The sequence below is a fragment of the Gopherus evgoodei genome, chromosome 1 (genome assembly GCF_007399415.2).
Source record: "Gopherus evgoodei ecotype Sinaloan lineage chromosome 1, rGopEvg1_v1.p, whole genome shotgun sequence".
Taxonomy (NCBI): domain Eukaryota; kingdom Metazoa; phylum Chordata; order Testudines; family Testudinidae; genus Gopherus; species Gopherus evgoodei.
In genome coordinates, this window is record NC_044322.1 from 204,414,685 (window position 1) to 204,429,081 (window position 14,397).

The window sequence follows — 14,397 nt, forward strand, 5'->3', positions numbered from 1 at the left end:
TGAATTTTAATGAAAATGTTAAAAGCTGAAACCAGACACTAATTTTAGAATTAACATAAAGCACAGAATAGACCTATTGATACATATAATTACCCATAGATGTCTAAAACAAAGCTGATCACCAAGAGGAGTTTTTGCAACTTTATGCACTTGTCACATTGCTAAACATGCTTTCAGGATAGGTCCAGCCAATGAGATGGTTCTGATGATATAATGTTTCTGACATTGGCTCACTACTTTGTTCAGCAACACCCTGCAAAGGTTGTATGGGAGGAGTTCTCAAGCAACATTACGAACTAAAATTCTGCCTCTGGCTTGCTGATGTATTTGAATTAATTTATCTTAATAAAGTCACCAGCTGTTTTATTTTTAACTTATTCCAGTACTATTACTCCAAACACAACACATTTTAAATAGCTCCTGACAAGGCCGGTTCCAGGTTTTTTGCTGCCCCAAGGGGAAAAAAAAAAGAAAAAGAAAAAAAGCCACACTGCTGCTGCCACTGAAGCAAAAAAACAACCAACCAACCAAAAAACAACAGAGTGCCGCCCCTTGAAAAGAGCCGCCCCAAGCCCATGCTTGGAACGCTGGTGCCTAGAGCTGGCCCTGGCTCCAGAAATTGCTAGGTTTATTTTCTAATTTTAAAAAACCCAGCTATAAAAAGGGTTTATATTTGCTGAACCTTACCTCCAAAAGTCCATCCTCTGGTAGATCTGTACAGTGGACAGCATTCTGAATCTTGTTTTTACCAAAGATGGCACGCAGGGTTCCAGGTCGGAGGTGACGGGCTATTTCCTATTGAATATATAAATATTAACACCGTGTGAACCTTATAGCCATGGTACATCATAGACAGTACAAATACATATCAAGTAAAGAATTCATTGTATGTTGATTAATATATGTACAATATACCAAAAATGAAAATTAAGAGGTAAGTTCCAACTTGGACTTCATGTATGCACTGTGTGGCTGAAAAGCCATGACCAGGATGGGAACTGAAGGGTGAAAACAGTCTGACATGAATCTAGTGTAATTCATAGATTCCAAGATCAGAAAGGACCATCTAATCTGTCCTCCTGTATAACACAAGTTATAGAACATTCAAAAAGTAATTTCTAAATCATTTCTTTTAGAAAAAACATCCAATCTTGATTCAAAAATTGTGACTGAGAATCCACCATGACCCAATGCTGAATTACTCTCCCTGTTAAAATTATTCCTTATTCCCAATCTGAATTTGTCTAGCTTCAACTTCCAATCATTGGCTCATGTTATGCCTCTCTCTGCTAGACTGAAGAGTACATTATTAAATATCTGTTCCCTAGGTAAATATGTCTAGATTATAATCAAGTCACCCCTTAATCTTCTGTTTGTTAAGCTAAATAGACTGAGCTCCTGGAGTCTATCATTATGAAACCACCAGGGATTGTCAGCAGGGACAGAACTCATGACCTTCCACAATATATGCCTAAGCACCTAACACTTGAACTAATGGAATTAGCTGTGCATATGTAGCAGGCTCTTATCCACTAGATGGACAAGTCACTAGAGATGAAACACGATCACACACACTTAGCTAATGCAGAGTGCTACACTGTATCTCCTCCAACCTGAAGAAGCAGATTTTCACTTTAAATTTGACATTGTCAGAACTGAGCTCTTGATCTACCCTCAAGACCCTTCCTCTTTTCTCTGTCACTGTGAACACCACCATCTATATTTCTCCTAATCATTCACTCCATAACCCCAGGCACCAACATATTCAGGCTATATCTAAATCTTGCCCTTTCTTCCTTCATAACATTTCAAAGATCCACCTTCCCTCTCAGTCCACACTCCCAAATTGCTTATTCAGGCGCTCATCTCACATCATGACTCCTGCAACCGTGCCCCACTCTAGTCCATTCAAAGCTTTGCTGCTGAGATCATCTACCTGTCCCATTGCTCTGACCATGTCAATCCCTCTGGCCTCATATGAGTCCTGTCTCAACCATGTCAAATAAAAGTTTCTTGCCCTTTCCTTCAAGGCCTCTCACAATGTAGCCTAGCCATACCTACCTGCTCTATTATCTTATTGTGTTGTCACTTGTCCCCTTTGCTCTGCCAACAATGCAGGATTGACCACCCACTTGTCTGCCTCTCCCAGAAACACCTTTGAGCTTCCTTCCATTCCATCTCGTAGACATGGAATATCTTCCCTGAAAAAGCCACCATAATGTCACTGCCCTGTCCTCCACCTTGATGACTACAGAACACCACCAGCTGAGAAGAGTCAGGTAGGTGATGAGCTGAGACTATTGCTACTGAATGGCTGATTTGTCTTAACAACAAAATATACACATACCAATCAACTGTGCACACAGCTTGCCATGGTATAATTCCCCCACTCTGAACCTTAGTGTCCAAAAGATGGGGTACCAGCATGAATCCCCCTAAGCTTAATTACCAGCTTAGATCTTGTAGTGCTGCCACCAACCAGGACTTGCAGTGCCTAGTACACTCTGGTCCCCCCAAAACCTTCCCAGGGGACCCCAAGATCCAGACCCCCTGGATCTTACACAAGGAAATAAACCCTTTCCCCCACCGTTGCCTCTCCCAGGCTTTCCCTCCCTGGGTTACCCTGGAAGATCACTGTGATTCAAGCTCCTTGAATCTTAAAACAGAGAGGGATGCACCTTCCCTCCTCCTCTTTTCCCCTTCCCAAGAGGTTATACAGATTCAAGCTCCGTGAATCTAAAACAGAGGAATTCCACCTTCCCCCCTCCCTTCTCTCTCCCTGTCTCCCACCAATTCCCTGGTGAGTACAGACTCAATTCCTTTGAGCCTCAACAAGGGGAAAAAAATCAATCAGGTTTTAAAAAAGAAATACTTTTAATAAAAGAAAGAAAAAAGTAAAAGTTGTCTCTGTAATTAAGATGATAAATGTTACAGGGTCTTTCAGCTTATAGACACTAGAGAGGAGCCTTCCCCCCAGCACAAATACAAATTAAAATCCTTCCAGCAAAATACACATTTGCAAATAAAGAAAACAATCAAAAAGACTAAACCGCATTCTACTGGTACTTACTATTTGAATAGAAAATTAGAGAGCCTGTAGGTACATCTGGTTACTCTCAGAACCCAGAGAGAACAACAGACAAAGAAAACACACAAAGACTTCCCTCCACTGAGATTTGAAAGTATCTTGTCTTCTGATTGGTCCTCTGGTCAGGTGGTTCAGGTTCACTGCTTGTAACCCTTTACAGGTAAAAGAGACACTAACCCTTAACTATCTGTTTATGACACAGCTAGTCTCTGGAAAAAACATGCTCATGCTATTCTTACCCTGGCTTTTCACACTCCAGTTTCATCTACCTGTTATGTCTTGTCTTGAACTAAGATTGAGGGAGGGACGGCATTCAGCACAACCAACCCCAATCTGACTGAGGCCTGCACATACTTCTGTAATATTAAGGGTAATTCAGTTAACATGTACCCATCTGAAAAGCAATTAAGCCATATTATGGCTGGATTGAATCTGGCCCAAACCACTTTCTTATGAGATGCTTCATGTTCCCATTGTTACTGTGTGTATGACAGTGTTAGGTTATTGTTTACTTGGTAGTTATTGCTTTACTCTTTAGTTGTAGACACAGGAGAAGACATGATGAATACACTTTTCATCTCAATGGTATTTACAAGGATTTGCTTCCTAGTAAAGTCATGGGAGTAGTTGGGAGTAGGCATTGCCCCCCCTCCCCAACTGCAAGCCATGGGCAGGTGCAGAATTTGCCCTCCCTCTCCCCCACGCAGCCCCATTGGCCTGACTGGAGCTGCCCCCCCAAACATAGAAGTCAAACTACACCTATGTGTAAAGTCCAAGAGAGTCTCTTAAGAAATAAAAGCCTCCTATACCAGATCATGTATTGGGATCGCCAATAACCTGAGACTGAGGAGGGTACAAAAATCACATGCGAGTTTACTGCATCTGCTTTGTACTTAAGTGAAGCCTGGCTTGAAATGACTGCTGATCCCAGTTGGCAGAGAACGATAACAATTTGACTGCTAGAAGCTTGAAGAGAGCCCCAGGCTTTCTGTCTTTTCAAGCAAAGTTTAAAAAGACATTACAAATATTTCTGTAGCCATAAAATGTTAGCTACCACTTCCGCAAGAATTAGCTCAGAGGCAGACTTGAAAGTCAAAGTTTCATGTTCACACCTTTTTCCCTCCAGCTGCTTCTAAAATAATTTTCCTCTCCCACTGTTCCAAACACGTCCCTTCTTTCTCTGAATTCCTTCAGCACTTTCCCCTCACTTTTCTCATAAAATTCAATCTCCTTGTCTTCACTTTTACATCCCTGCATAGTCTTGCTGTAGCCTACATGTCAGCTTTCTTTTCTTCCTACTCCACTTCCCAATCCTCCCCTTCTTAGTGCCTCGCAGCTATCCTTCTCCCACACTGCCTCTCATGCTTGGAAGTCTGGTTTTCCTTTAGCACCCTGAGACCTCCCGATCCTTCTCCAAACTTCCTCCAGGAACTTCCCACAGTGGCTGCTTGCAACATATCTCTCATCTCATCTCTCTCACAAACTCATGGCACCTATTGTACTAAGTCTGATTTTCCTGTGCCTGCATTAGATCATAGTGCACTGAGTCAAGTTTTGTGTCACCTTGTATGTTTAGTGTAAAATAAAAATAATACTTCTTGAGCAATCTAAATAGTTTCCTATTGCCTTCAGTTACTATATGTGACCAGAGATAAGACAATTTGCACTAAGTAGCCAAACAAGGGACCAATAAAGAATCAGTTCCCTTTTAATTATTAGTTCTTCAGCCTATTGCAGAAACACCAAAAAACCCACCTCTGGGATCAGGGACCCAGTATATCAGGCACAGTATAAAGAACCAACACAAAAACAGTTGATCTTTAGTTAAACATTAAAAAAAAGTATTGGGAATCTTGAGGATACTTCCTAAGTGGTCATTTCAGACGGGGCATTGCCTGTAGAACTCAAGCTACGCTACAGAGCTTACAGCGGCATGGCAGCACTGCTAGTGCAGACATTCCAAGCCAATGGGAGAGAGTTCTCCCGTCAGCTTTGTTACTCCAGCTCCTGCAAGGTATGGTAGCTATGTCAGTGGGAGAAGCTCTCCCACCAACATAGCGCGGGCCACACCGGCACTTATGTCGGTGCAAACTACATTGCTCAGGGGGGTGGATTATTCACACTCCTGTACAACACAGGTTATGCCAACATAAGCTATAGCGTAGACATAGCCACAGTCCTTAGTGCAGTTCTTAAGGTATATGCTTATTACTTCCTATGTTTATTGTTATACAATACTACCTCTTCAGTACCAAGAGAGACACTCAAGTATAGGGTCCTCTTATTTTTAATTAAGAAAACCGAAAAGGATTCTATTTATTTCAGTTCTCAGAGTTTATATTTTACATGCTATATATGCCTATTTTCATATTCTCTCCATTATATACATATATGTCTTTTCACTGTGCAGGAGTAACCTTGCCGACGTGGAATAATTTGCAAATTCTATGGACTCATTTCTCCTTGATGAGACGGAGCATTACGGAAGGCAGATTTTGCATTTTCCCTCTTGCCTTTAGTAGTGATAATTGTCAAAAATGACTGAAAACAAACATCTTTCTGATGAGAGGGCTGGTTACCTTTGCTTCAACACTTCAGGTTAAATGGCTTTGTAGTTAAGAATGGAGGAAGTATTTTTTTTAAAAATTCAGAATTGTACAAGTGTCAGACAAAGTGTTCCAGCCATAAATGCAAATTCCAAGTAGATTAAGCATTCAGTACAGATGAGCTAGCCCAATGTAGCCAGAAAGGCAGTGGTTAAAAGAATTGTTAAACATGCATGTGTACTGTCATTTGTTGTGGACAGGAGATAGTAGTTAAGTGAAATTCTAAAGGCAGCCACCGACATCAGGCACTTATCTTTTCCTTCTCATTCAAGATCTGTATAAAGTGGTCAATCCATAAAGGGTTATTTTTTAAAATAATCAGGCCATCATGTGGTTTCACTCCAGGTGAATGGTGGTTCCAATACCTTGGTGAATCAAGTACCAATTGGTTCAATTTCAACGTCAGGTTTACAGATAAGATGGGCAGAATTCAATTTGAATTTTTTAAAATGGGTTGACAGATATAAACGTTTCTTTAAGCATTTTTTCTGTTTTGATTGTTTTAAATTTTCAGTGATAGGAAATTATGGGGGGGGCGGCAATTATTTAACATCAAGATTCAAAACATTAAAGCTTTATAACCATTAGAAGACAAATTGCCAACATCATACACAAAATATACAAAATAAATACTCGAAATCAAACTCTCAGAAGTTATCAAGCAGCATTAATCCTACTTTGCCTATCTGTCATTGATAGAAATAGTTGTCATTCGTTTGTGTGTGTACAGTGAAATTAACATTTACCAACATTGACTAAAAAAATCTAATCCTTCCAAGCCTAGTTATAGATCTAATTTTTCACCGCTTTGCGCCTAATGATACGGAAATGTTTGCTCCTTCAACTTTGCCATCCACAAGGATAATTAAGACGACACAATGACCACAATTGTCTTTCACTGCCATGAGCTCCAGAATAGACTTTCTAGCTTTTGTAAAGTTTAAAAACCCAGGAGATCATCTCCTTGAAAAGCAAGTGACTTCAGTATCAATGGTGTTTAAGTCCATCATGAAAAACACCATGCCCACAAATATGCCTGTTTTGATCTCTTTAAGAATGGCCCTACCTCAATTGGCAATATCCTGACTTAGTTTCTGCAATATATTCCAAATGATAATTTTTGACCATAGTCTTCATTGCTCTAAACACCACTCCTTGTCGCCTCAAAAGTCTCAGCAAGGGATAGAATTAATTCATGTTTTATACTTCAGGTCAGACGAGATGATCATAGTGGTCTCTTTTGGCCTCATAATCTTTGAAAGAGCTTGCGGTTCCTGTCATCTTTTGGGATTTAAATAGATCAACTTGAAATGTCTTTGAAAATAAGGTCACATTTTAAGATAAAGATAATCCTTTCTAAGTCGCAGGATACCAAGTTAATGGTTACGACTGATGCAGTGCACAACATCATGAGGAGTAGTTTGTCTGAACTTGCCCTGCAAGCCATTTGAGCAACCCATATCCAGCTCTGCTCCTTCTAAATTCAGGTCAACCAGTTTTGAGATATGCTCTTCTATTGTGATTGCTGTGATGTCTAAACTAGTTTTTATTCCACAGGGTTATACCATATGATACGTAAGCAGAGCCTAAGGTTTCCCAATCCGCACAGATCTGATGTCAATTTAGCCATCGGTAACTGTAAGCGATAAGCTCTCTGTTTGTATTCCTGAGATACTTCCCAAGGAGACTAATTTGTTGTCTTTATAAAGTCTTTCATTTGTTTGGGTGTTAGCGTAGTTGCTCCAAGATGCTTCAGCTCTGGCCTGTCAGTTGAAGAGTATTTCAGAAGTCCGAAACCTGAAATCAGGCTCCACGTTAAACATTTGGTTCTCTTCCTTTATTTTATGAAGTAATTAGTAATAAGAGCTTCTTGTTGACAAAGTGACGCATTTTCTGTTTACATGCACTCCACACGAGCAGCAGAGAGGTCAAATACATGTACAGAATCAATACTAAAGGTCTAATACCCATTTCCAAGTCTTACCAGAAAATTTCCTGTGCTTTCTGAAAATTGCAGTAAAAACTTAATTGTTTTGACATGTAGCCAACTGATATGTAGATCATCATAAATGGAATGAGAGTGTATATTTAAGTTCCTTATATTCTTTAGCATAATCTCCTGTCCGTGCATATTAAGCTTACTTGGCTTTAGGCCCTCAGTATTGCCCTCCACTGATTCAGGTTAATTTTTTTAAGCTCCAAAACACCCAGCCGGGGTGGTTTGACATGTTCCAGACATTTTTCATTTTTTTTTTTTTAAATTAACCAACTCTGTGCACATATAGTTGTGTGTTTAAAGCAGTGTGTGAGTCAAGGATTGATTGGCAAATTAAATTGCCTGGCCCAGGGAGCAGCAGCCGAATATGCAATTGCAAGGCAGTTAAAAATGTATCAGATCGTGTTTGGCAGCAGTAGCAGCAAGTAATCAAACTGTAGTTTATTTTACTACGAAGTCTGCTCTAACTTGGTTGACAAATTCAACTATTGCTTGCCTTGCTGGTAAAAAAAAAAAAAAGAAAAAAGGCAGCGTTTGAACTCGGATTGAAGCCACGTCCCTTTTGCAAGCTATATTCACCCACTTAAAATCAAACCATGCTCTGTATTGTAACCTCAGCAGCTGCTTGCAAGTCTCTGAAAAATTGCTACACAGCCTATTCTCTTCAGCTCAGCCTCTTCTTTTTCCTCTTCCCTGAGGCAGTTCAATTCTCATTGCTTCACTCCTACTCATTCCCTCTAGCCAACCTTCCCTCTGACTGGCAGCCTAAAGGTGCTACAGGCTTGATATCACTCAATCCGCCCACAGACTTCCTATTCTGTGGGCAGGAAACCTGACATACTTACTAGCCCAGACAGCATTTCTACTTGTCCTAGACTTTTCTGGTCTATATTTGAGCACAATGCTGGTGCCTAAAAGACTCCTCACAGAAAGTTATTCCATTGTATTATTTAGGAATGCATCTGCCATAAACAATGGCCAAATTCAGATCTGGGGTAAACAGGTATAATTTGTATGCAAATTTCTGGGCTAGATTCAGTGGTGATATAAATGAAAAGTTACGTAAAAGGTGTAAGTTGGTCAGAAAATGGATGTAAATGGTAAAATAACTCAATGATTTGGAATTCAGTAGGTCTGCAAAAAGCGTGTAAATTACATGCTGACAGGTGGAAGGGGAGTGTGCAGCAAAGGGCAATTAATATGAGAGTGTAAGAAAAATAAGAGAGAGAAATAAGAGAAATAAGAGTGTAAGAAAAATAAGAGAAGCCAAGCTTCGTGTACTCACAGTCTTCAAAAAATAGATTAGTTGCTTTATTTGAGTTCCATTCCCAGATCTGTTTTGACAGCACAGACTGGCTAACCTAGTAAGGAGGGCTTTAAACTCGGTTCGACGGGGACAGGTGAGCAAACCCCACAGGTAAGTGGGGAACAAGACCTGGGAGATGGGTCAGAAACAGGAGGGAGCATGGACTATAATGGCAGAGAGAAAGGAGGGTCAGGGCAAAGCTGGGAGGCAAGATCAAACCAGTATCTTAGATGCCTATATACAAATGCAAGAAGTATGGGTAATAAGCAGGAAGAACTGGAAGTGCTAATAAATAAATACAACTATGACATTGTTGGCATTACTGAAACTTGGTGGGATAATACACGTGACTGGAATGTTGGTGTGGATGGGTATAGTTTGCTCAGGAAGGATAGACAGGGGAAAAAGGGAGGATATGTTGCCTTATATATTAAAAATGTACACACTTGGACTGAGGTGGAGATGGACATAGGAGATGGAAGTGTTGAGAGTCTCTGGGTTAGGCTAAAAGGGGTAAAAAACACGGGTGATGTCGTGCTGGGAGTCTACTACAGGCCACCTAATCAGGTGGAAGAGGTGGATGAGGCTTTTTTCAAACAACTAACAAAATCATCCAAAGCCCAAGATTTGGTGGTGATGGGGGACTTCAACTATCCAGATATATGTTGGGAAAATAACACCGCGGGGCACAGACTATCCAATAAGTTCCTGGACTGCATTGCAGACAACTTTTTATTTCAGAAAGTTGAAAAAGCTACTGGGGGGAAGCTGTTCTAGACTTGATTTTAACAAATAGGGAGGAACTCGTTGAGAATTTGAAAGTAGAAGGAAGCTTGGGTGAAAGTGATCATGAAATCATAGAGTTTGCAATTCTAAGGAAGGGTAGAAGGGAGTACAGCAAAATAGAGACAATGGATTTCAGGAAGGTGGATTTTGGTAAGCTCAGAGAGCTGATAGGTAAGGTCCCATGGGAATCAAGACTGAGGGGAAAAACAACTGAGGAGAGTTGGCAGTTTTTCAAAGGGACGCTATTAAGGGCCCAAAAGCAAGCTATTCCGATGGTTAGGAAAGATAGAAAATGTGGCAAAAGACCACCTTGGCTTAACCACGACATCTTGTGTGACCTACAAAATAAAAAGGTGTCATAAAAAATGGAAACTAGGTCAGATTACAAAGGTCGAATATAGGCAAATAACACAGGAATGCAGGGGCAAGATTAGAAAGGCAAAGGCACAAAATGAGCTCAAACTAGCTATGGGAATAAAGGGAAACAAGAAGCCTTTTTATCAATACATTAGAAGCAAGAGGAAGACCAAGGACAGAGTAGGCCCACTGCTCAGTGAGAAGGGAGAAACAGTAACAGGAAACTTGGAAATGGCAGAGATGCTTAATGACTTCTTTGTTTCGGTCTTCACTAAGAAGTCTGAAGGAATGTCTAATATAGTGAATGCTTACGGGAAGAGCGTAGGTTTAGAAGATAAAATAAAAAAAGAGCAAGTAAAAAATCACTTAGAAAAGTTAGATGCCTGCAAGTCACCAGGGCCTGATGAAATGCATCCTAGAATACTCAAGGAGTTAATAGAGGAGGTATCTGAGCCTCTAGCTATTATCTTTGGGAAATCATGGAAGACAGGGGAGATTCCAGAAGACTGGAAAAGGGCAAATATAGTGCCCATCTATAAAAAGGGAAATAAATACAACCCAGGAAACTACAGACCAGTTAGTTTAACTTCTGTGCCGAGGAAGATAATGGAGCAAGTAATTAAAGAAATCATCTGCAAACACTTGGAAGGTGGTAAGGTGATAGGGAATAGCCAGCATGGATTTGTAAAGAACAAATCGTGTCAAACTAATCTGATAGCATTCTTTGATAGGATAACGAGCCTTGTGGATAAGGGAGAAGCGGTGGATGTGATATACCTAGACTTTAGTAAGGCATTTGATACGGTCTCGTAGGATATTCTTATAGATAAACTAGGAAAGTACAATTTAGATGGGGCTACTATAAGGTGGGTGCATAACTGGCTGGATAACCGTACTCAGAGAGTAGTTATTAATGGCTCCCAATCCTGCTGGAAAGGTATAACAAGTGGGGTTCCGCAGGGGTCTGTTTTGGGACCAGCTCTGTTCAATATCTTCATCAACGATTTAGATGTTGGCATAGAAAGTACGCTTATTAAGTTTGCGGACGATACCAAACTGGGAGGGATTGCAACTGCTTTGGAGGACAGGGTCAAAATTCAAAATGATCTGGACAAATTGGAGAAATGGTCTGAGGTAAACAGGATGAAGTTCAATAAAGATAAATGCAAAGTGCTCCACTTAGGAAGGAACAATCAGTTTCACACATACAGAATGGGAAGAGACTGTCTAGGAAGGAGTATGGCAGAAAGAGATCTAGAGGTCATAGTGGACCACAAGCTTAATATGAGTCAACAGTGTGATACTGTTGCAAAAAAAGCAAACGTGATTCTGAGATGCATTAACAGGTGTGTTGTAAACAAGACACGAGAAGTCATTCTTCCGCTTTACTCTGCGCTGGTTAGGCCTCAACTGGAGTAGTGTGTCCAGTTCTGGGCACCGCATTTCAAGAAAGATGTGGAGAAATTGGAGAGGGTCCAGAGAAGAGCAAGAAGAATGATTAAAGGTCTTGAGAACATGACCTATGAAGGAAGGCTGAAACAATTGGGTTTGTTTAGTTTGGAAAAGAGAAGACTGAGAGGGGACATGATAGCAGTTTTCAGGTATCTAAAAGGGTGTCATCAGGAGGAGGGAGACAACTTGTTCACCTTAGCCTCCAATGATAGAACAAGAAGCAATGGACTTAAACTGCAGCAAAGGAGATTTAGGTTGGACATTAGGAAAAAGTTCCTAACTGTCAGGGTAGCTAAACACTGGAATAGATTGCCTAGGGAAGTTGTCGAATCTTCGTCTCTGGAGATATTTAAGAGTAGGTTAGATAAATGTCTATTAGGGATGATCTAGACAGTATTTGGTCCTGCCATGAGGGCAGGGGACTGGACTCGATGACCTCTCGAGGTCCCTTCCAGTCCTAGAGTCTATGAGTCTCAATGTATGACTGTAAGCAAGACAAGATGGGTGAGATAATATCTTTTATTGTGTTGGTGAGAGAGAGAAACTTTTGAGCTGAAAAAGAGCTCTTCTTCAGGTCTGGGTCCTGAGATCTGAGAAAGTGCTCTGTGTCAGATCAAAAGCTTGCCTCTCTGACCAACAGATGTTGGTCCAATAAAAGATATTATCTCATCTGCCTTGTCTCTCTAATATCCTAGGATCAACATGGCTACAACATTGCATACAATGATGACTTTAAGCAAGTCACTTAAACTCTATCGGTGAAATCTGGCCCCAGTGAAAGTCAGTGGTAGTTTTGCCATTTACTTCAATGGAACCAGGATTTCACCCTGTGTGTTTATTTATCCACCTGTAAAACATGAACAACAATACTTGCCTATGTACCAGGGGACATTATGGGGTTTTACTGATTAATGCTTGTACAGCACTTGGAGGTCCTCAGATAAAAGGAGCTACACAGCTGGAACACAACATTAGTCTGCAAGCATTCTGACTGAATATTACCCCAGCAGAACAAATAGAGCAGGTATTTCTTCCTCCTGAATTTTAGGAGAAAGAGAAAAGCAATTTACACTCACAAAAACAGTTTGGATAAAACTGCTTCATTGTACACACATGCGTGTGCACGTACAGTTAAGTTCAAAGACGCTGTTCCTGAAATCACCACAAACTTTACCCATGCTGGGAAAATTCAGAGTTTGCCTAGTGTACAAAGACAGCAGGCTCCAAGATGAAGAAAGTTACATCTGGTCATTTCTGGCTTCGATCCTCCCATCACACACACATGAACAAAGAAAGAAAGAAATGCAGAAGAGGAAAGAACTACCACAAAATTCTACAAGATTTACGTAGCTAAGCCACCTTGCTCCCTTCAAAGGGAGTTTGCAGCCTTGCTGAGGTGCGCAATGTACATATTCTGGGGATGCCAGAGATCCATCTCACTGATTCTGGGCCACCCCCAGAGATACCCTTCTTCTCTTATCCAGCAATAAGTCTTCCTTTGGAATAATGAAGGTATTGGCTGCTTTCCACATGGCAGCACACTGCTCCTTTCTGAAAGGGGTGCAGAAGCCATGGGGTTGAAATATTACTATTTGTATTACAGTAGTTCTTTAAAAGCCTCAACTGAGATCAAGATCCCATTGTGTTAGGTGCTGTACATGTATATTAAGAGACAGTCCTTGCCCTAGGAGCTTACAACTCATCTTGACACAACAGACAAAGAGTGGGAGAAAAGAGCATCATCTCCATTTTCAGAGTGAGAACTGAGGCACAGGGAGATTAAGTAACTTGCCCAAGGTTACACAGGGATGTGTGACAAAACTGGAAAATGAGCCTAGATCTCCTAAATCCCTGCCCAGTTCCTCAACCGTCCTTGCTCTCTGGGTTAATGTTGCTTTAATTCCTGAGCAAATTTCAGATCAGGTGTCTGCCCAGTCCCCTCTCCGGCAAAGAGAGCCCCTCAATTCCATCTGGGCACCTCCCAAAACCATCCAGAGTCTGCACAAAGGGCTTCATGTGGGCTTTCCCTCCCTTGCTCCCTATCACAATGCTGTTCTGTGCACTCAACCATTTCAGTTTTTAAAAAAACAATCCAGTGTTTGGTTACCGTACATTTTCTCAGACTATAAGTAAACGAAACTGCTAAAAATTCTGCTCAGGTTGCCTTGCAGTAGAAAGGAGAATGAGAGCATATGCTGAGCAGAGCAGCGAGAAACACCCTAAATTATTCATCGACAGCGTGTTTATTGAGTCACTCATTTCATATCCAGTTTTTTAAATGTCTCTGTTTAATTGATGGTTTCAGAGATAATGAGACTGATGCTACAGAGCAAAACCTGGTATTGCAGCTGCTTGTGCTTGCTGCTATCAGCTACAGCAGAGCTGAAAGGATGGAAAAACAGAGATCACCTGCTTCTTTCTGATACAGAAGGGTAGCTGGCTCAGCTTGCAACATATTTCTGCCCTTCTAAGCCAGACAATGTAACCTAAGCAGAAGAGATTGGAAAGACTCTCAGATAGCAGTAGTATGCATTTCTTGTGTTATTACAATGGCACAATATGTGATGTGGTATGCAAACCCCACTAGGGAAACTCAGCCCATATGTACTCTGTTCCAATTCTTCCACTGGGAACAATCCCATCATGCCTTTAAATGATGCAAGCATACAGTTAGGTCACAAGCAGTTGTCTAGGAAGCCAGCTGCAGCTTCCAAGGAATCTGTGTAGATTGGTTTTAAATCACATTCCATATCCTAGCCAGTTCTTGTGGCTCCACTGCAGCTGGTAGTCCTATACAGAGTGGGTG

At 41.0% G+C, this 14,397-nt stretch overlaps 1 protein-coding gene across 4 annotated transcripts in view; it reads right to left on the reverse strand.

The window, feature by feature from the left end:
• Positions 1 to 14,397, reverse strand: part of NME7 (NME/NM23 family member 7) — a 185,182-nt gene that overhangs the window by 25,727 nt on the left and 145,058 nt on the right. For all 4 annotated transcript variants that reach the window (XM_030583535.1, XM_030583544.1, XM_030583525.1 and 1 more), the window contains one exon: positions 688 to 795. In XM_030583535.1, coding sequence (XP_030439395.1) covers positions 688 to 795 — 108 coding nt within the window. The remainder of the gene's footprint in view (positions 1 to 687; positions 796 to 14,397) is intronic.